The sequence below is a fragment of the Mchenga conophoros genome, linkage group LG19 (assembly GCF_057382185.1).
Source record: "Mchenga conophoros isolate Kocher_MC1m ecotype Shallow Benthic linkage group LG19, M_conophoros_male_GT1.1, whole genome shotgun sequence".
NCBI classification, from domain to species: domain Eukaryota; kingdom Metazoa; phylum Chordata; class Actinopteri; order Cichliformes; family Cichlidae; genus Mchenga; species Mchenga conophoros.
The window spans coordinates 1969204-1975203 of NC_140544.1; the positions used below are offsets into that span (position 1 = coordinate 1969204).

Consider the following 6000-nt stretch of genomic DNA (forward strand, 5'->3'; position numbering starts at 1 on the left):
GTTTGTGGGTATAAAATGGAAATGTGACACTTCTTAAGCCATATTTTAATATAACATGTTCCCCAGTATCCACATTGAAAAGCTAATGCTCTACAGGTCTGTCCAGTGAGCGTGTTAACAATGTATCTAAGCCATTCACAGATTTAAAAGCAATTAAAAGTATGAACTTTTTACAGGGAATTTGTAAATATGGTGAAAGAAAACAATATGGGTGTGGGTGTAGCTCAGGAGGTACCACAGGTCATCTACTAATTGAAAGGTTGGTTGTTCAATCCCTGGCTGCTCCAGTCTGCATGCCAAATATGGGCAAGATACTAACTAAGTTGCTCTTGAGGTCCATCGGAGTATGTTATATGTTATATAGAGTAATAAATTATTTATTTTTGTATTTTTTATATTTTTTTGCCTCTTTTCTTTTTGTTTTAGGAATTCCGGTGCAATGTATTTTTCTTTTTACATGCATTTTGTAAACCCTTAGTGATCCATAAGCTTGAACTATAATTTAAATCCACAAATGCTGGTACTAACCTCACATTTATTATATTTGGCTTTTTGGAATAACAGACCTAACACAGATGCTGTAGTGACAGAATCTGTGTGAGTGCCTCCACTCACCCTCTCCATTTGTACTTTCCTGTGTGGACTAGCGATTCATGGAGGGTGTGCTCCACTTATGGGGTGATCATGCTACTCAGCTTCACTGGAAAAGTCTACTCCAAAATACTGAAAAGGAGATTATCATCATTATTAATATCTCACTACACTATGTGGTGTTGACCCTGGTCATGGAACTTTGAACTAGCTCTTGTTTCAGGGTGCATGCGAGTTTGCCCAACAAGTCCACCTTTGGTTTGTGGATTCTGTGGGAATTCTGTGGAACTCTGTGGGAGTATGCGATATCCAGCTTGCTGTTACACACCATACACCTGCAGACTTGTTTGCAATGGAAGTTGGACTTTTCCAGGGCTCCCCTTTGTCACCAATTCCTCTCAGAATTTTAATGCAAAGCCAAGGGGTGGAAGGCTTCCACCTTAGTGGAATCTTAATTTGAAAAAAAAAAGAAAATTAAATGGCGTCACTACTAAAGACTGCCAGAAGGGAAACCCTCCTTGATTTTTCTCATGTTAAGCAATAGTGGATCATTGTCAGTCCACTTTTGCAGGGGTTTTTCCTGCTGTACGTAAATATCTGTTGGAATATATTGACAGTTGTTACATTGATTCCCAGCTCCAGTGCTATTACGCCTATTAAGAAACTCACTAATATCAATCTTGTAAGCACTTGTCTGTAATGTAACAATATATGATATATAAATTTTACTAGGTCTAAACTTGACATTGCAACTTTTATTGAAAAGCAAAGAGGCTGCTCGTGTAGACATGAGATTGAGTTAAAAGATTCTTCACAGGCTTATAACTGTAATGATCGGTGTGGGGCCAGATAGGAAGTGGGCTACAGTTAACCTGATGAAGTGATCAGCAATGAGGGAACAGCAATGTCATGATAACCTGATGATGCTTTGTCTTATGAACCCAGGTACGTGAGAAGGAGAAGCTGCTTAGCGAGCGAAACAGGCTGAAGGTTTGTATGTCCGAGCTGTTGCAGAACCTCTCTTTCCTCTCCCAGCAAGTGTGTAGGGAGGTGCAGGGCAGCCAGCCATCACCCGACTTTGCCAGCATTGATCTCACATCCAACCCCTCATCACCTTCAACTGAGGACGGGTCTGTCCAACCCACGTCACCTGTGACCCAACAAAGTGAGGTTGCTTGTACATCTAATTTGAATGCCAATCAGGAGGGGTTAGAGGATAGGCAGCCCGCAGAGGAGATGTTGCCTTTAAGGCAGGAGGATCCTGAGCTTTCACTAGTGCTTGAATCTACTGACGAAGTATGTAGCCCCACTGTAACAGTGGATTTCTGTCAGGAGATGACTGTGAAATGCACAACAGAAGAACACAACAGACAAGACTGTGCTTAGAGTTTGGGGCTAAATGACACGATCGGTGCATACTTTGATATTTAAAGCATTTGTTTCTTTTCTGTTTTTTTAAATGAATGATACCAGTATTGTCTTTCAATATTGTTCAGCAGGTATTTTTTGGACTGGTATAAAATAAAAGCACTGGCAGCTTTCTCTCTTTCTGTGTTCCATTGGATTCTCTTCTTCTCTCATGCATCATGGGAGGCTAAACTCAGGAATTCTACAGAATGTACAGTAATATGCTTGTTAACATAAACCTGAACTTTACTTTGCAGTCCTGTCTAATCTTGACAGTTACTTATGTGCAAAATGATTTGTGGTAAATGTTTGGATATATTGTAAGTCAGTTTTCAGTTTGAACCACTAAAATGTGGAAAAGTTTAGTTTAGTATTATTATTTCTATTAATGTTATTTATATAAAGTAGCTTTAAGCTGTTTTGAATATGCACCCATTTTACTTCAGTGTGTTGATGCTCCTCCAGTTATTTTACCATGAATTGGAATTTGTTAAAAAAATATTCTAATATCTATATTTTAAGGAATCCCACCTTTACTTATGGCTGGGGCATGACCAAGATGACATAAATCCACACTAAAACCACTAAAGCCATTTTTAGAGATCTTTCTGGTGTTTGGGTTAAACAATGGAGCTATAATTGGACAAGTCTGAATGTTTTTAATTTTAGTGAGAGCTCAGCTAGGCCATGCTGACTTTCCTGGATATTTTTGCATGGGTATCCACACTCTCTTGCAGACCATGGCACCTTAGACAGATAATGAAATTAATGATACAAATATTCCATCTAAATGTTGTAATCAACAATTGGCTAATTGGCCTGAAAAAGAAAAACATACGTATCTCTTGAACTATTGAAGTGAATCTGATTATATAAAACAGTTTAGGCTTGACTCTATAAATTGATGCAGTAACTGTTAAGTGATGCAGGACTTTAAAGTAAAATGTTACCAAAGTTCTGTATTTATAAAATTTCACATTGGGAGAAAAACAAATAAATGAGCTGTCATACGCATTTAGCGTTTCTTATGTCAGACTTGATCTTCACTTTTTTGTGTATTTTTTTTAATCTTCTTCTTCTGTGTTTTTTTTAAATGATTCTACTAAAGAGGCAGAGATACATTACAGAGTCAAAGCACTGTCCAGTACATCTGAGGGGGAAGATGTGGCATTGGTTACATGCTTTGTGACTTTAGCACTAAAATTAAGTATGAAGCCAACTAAGTGGTTTCCAATAGATGGTTTCCATAGGGGTTACTTTATATTTCTCCTGAAGATTTTTAAAATGTTTTCTCACTTGGTCTTTCTAATATGAGTTTAGTATAAAAATCAGAATGCAAAAACTGTAAAATTAAGCTTGGCACATCCTTGTCAAAACTGGTGGTCAAACTGGGTTTGGGGTTTCTAGAGAGACCTGTTTCACTTGATCCTGACAAAAACTAAAATGAAGTATTAATTGCTGGCCCTTCTTTAACAAAGCTTACAAAGAAATTACTGCCTTTGATTTTAAAGCATATAACTCAAAACAGTTACTACTGCATATAAGAATATTTGAATATTGCGAAAAGTTTTTTCCTATAAAAAACATCAACTTCCATATATTCTGTATTCATTACATTCAAAACATTTGAAAATCAGAAGTCATAAAAAATAATGTTGAGCTTGAGTAAAATAGTATAAATAGCATATATCCACTTGGAAACTTGGGAGAGCTTCACAGAGAGTGTACTGAGGCTGGTACTGGTGCATCAAAAGCACCATGCACAGATGTTGCTCCTTTTATAAATTCACCATCTAATTAAAGACAATGTCAGAAGCATCTTACCAGAGCTAAGGTAAAAAGCAAAGGAGCTGGTCTGTTTCTCAGTGGTCCAAAGTCATATTTTCAGATGAAGGCAAATTTTGTAATTCATTTGAAAATCAAGTTCCAGAGGAAGAGTGGAGAGCAACAGAATCCAAGGTGTCCAATGAGAAGTTTCGAAAGTTTGTGATGATTTGAGGTAACACGCCGTCAGCTGGTGTTGGTCATGGTTGTTTCACACAGTCACACCAAAGTCCAACGTGAGTGTAGCTGTCTACCAGGAGACACCTAATGCTTCCATCTGCTGACAAGCTTTATGCAGAATTTCCTTTTATATCCAGATTGGTAGGAAACTCCTACCAAATGGTTTGCTGACCATGTTATTACTGTGCTTGATTGAACTAGTCCCTCACTTCAATATTGCCATAGACACTGTTAAAAAATTATCATCTTATATGGATCATTTCTACAGAGATGTTTTTGTTGTTTGTTTATCTGGATTCTTCTCTTTGGGAATTTGGCCAGGAAAGATTGGTGATTCCAAAGAAGCTCCTCCCAAATGGTTTGCTGACCATGTTATCACTATTACCACTGTGTTTGATTAGCCCCAGAAAATTAGGCTTTAAATTAGGCTAGGCATTTCTCTCAATTGCAACATGCTAACAATGAGAAGTCACTGTTTTTGCTGGATTTTAAACTTTAGTAAATCCCAGTTGTTGACATGTGAAATTATAAAATAATCGAATAATCATTGGCTTTGTCTGAGAGAGGTCATAATGTCTTGGATCATTGGGATACATTAACCATTATAATGGGTTTAAAATTCAGTTATACTGGTACGATCTGTAACCGACAGTTTAAAAGACCAGTACATAGAATCTATTTGTGGAACTGGATAATAGAATTTATAACTTTCCATGCTCAGAAGGAGAAGTGTAAGGAAATCATATTCTGTTATTTCTTTCCTTTTGACCCATGTATTTATTGTATTAGTAATATTTTAGTGTTTGTAGTAATTATGTATTAAATTGCACTCATCTTGCATTGTTCATAAGACAACTGTGCTGAAAAGTATTCAGTGCAGCATGTTCAGTTTCAAATTAACAAATGATTTCAATGTGCTGAAACTCCAAGCAAATAGTGAATTTCTACATACGCATCAGTATCTGTAATACTGCATGGTGGTTCAAAGTTTCAAGCACACTGGCACATATTGATTTAAAGGGATGCCAGATTCATCTGTTGAAATGTCAATGGTGAGGCACGTGGCAGGGGTGAGTGCTGCTGGTGTCTGTGTTGTTGCTGCTACACAGTGAACATTATGATGAAGCATGCCCATGGCATTTTAATGTGGGTTGTGCCACTTTTAGCACAGGAAAGTCTAATATGACACTCATCTTTATTCTCAGATATCAACCCAGGAACTAAAGAGTCAAAACTTCCCTGTGTGATTATGTAAATGTGAAGCTATTAGTGTGGCAAAGATGATAGGATATTTAAATTCAAAAAGTACTCTTAATGGATAGGATGTGAGCTTGACATGCCCGCTTTAACACATGAGAATGACAGGCAATTACATGAGCAGGTCCCTCACTCACTATTGCCACACACACTGTTCTTTATTTGCAAGTCACTTGTACTTTTAAGTTGTAATATTTTAACATAAAGAGGTGTGAGTCAGTTACAATGTAGTGTAGTAAATGGTCTTTTAACTGTAGTGATAAAATTAACACAGATAGTTCATTTTAATAGAAATGATGATGTTTTATTTAGATTGGTTAAAAGTTTCAAGACTTTGTGATAAGAGTAGGATTCTAACTGGTGCTGCTAGAGGGTATAGGCTTAACCATCAAAGTAATATTTTATTCACTGGAAATTCCACTGCTCTTATAAAAAACTGCACTGTAAGTGTCACAAAACAAGGCAATCAAATTTTGTCATCACCGGGGTCTAGTAGTAGAATTTCCACGAGTTTATTTCAGGCATTTTGTTTCATTATTGATGAACCTTCCATTTCCTCCCCTCTGAAAATATTGAGAGCCAGCAATCAATATATTAAAAACTTATGTAATTAAGAAACATCATTAAACTGGGAAACATTGTTATGAAAATGTGGAATAATCACAGAACATGCATGGTTTGTATAAAAGTGCTGAAATGGAAAAATTACTTGAAATAAATAGATGTTTTGAAAATTAAAAA

At 36.6% G+C, this 6000-nt stretch overlaps 1 protein-coding gene across 2 annotated transcripts in view; it reads left to right on the plus strand.

Annotated features, from left to right (window-relative positions):
* Window positions 1–6000, plus strand: part of LOC146551443 (transcription regulator protein BACH2-like) — a 70909-nt gene extending 64909 nt beyond the window's left edge. For both annotated transcript variants that reach the window (XM_085258398.1, XM_085258400.1), the window contains exon 5: window positions 1537–6000. In XM_085258398.1, coding sequence (XP_085114524.1) covers window positions 1537–1977 — 441 coding nt within the window. In that variant the 3' untranslated portion in view covers window positions 1978–6000. The remainder of the gene's footprint in view (window positions 1–1536) is intronic.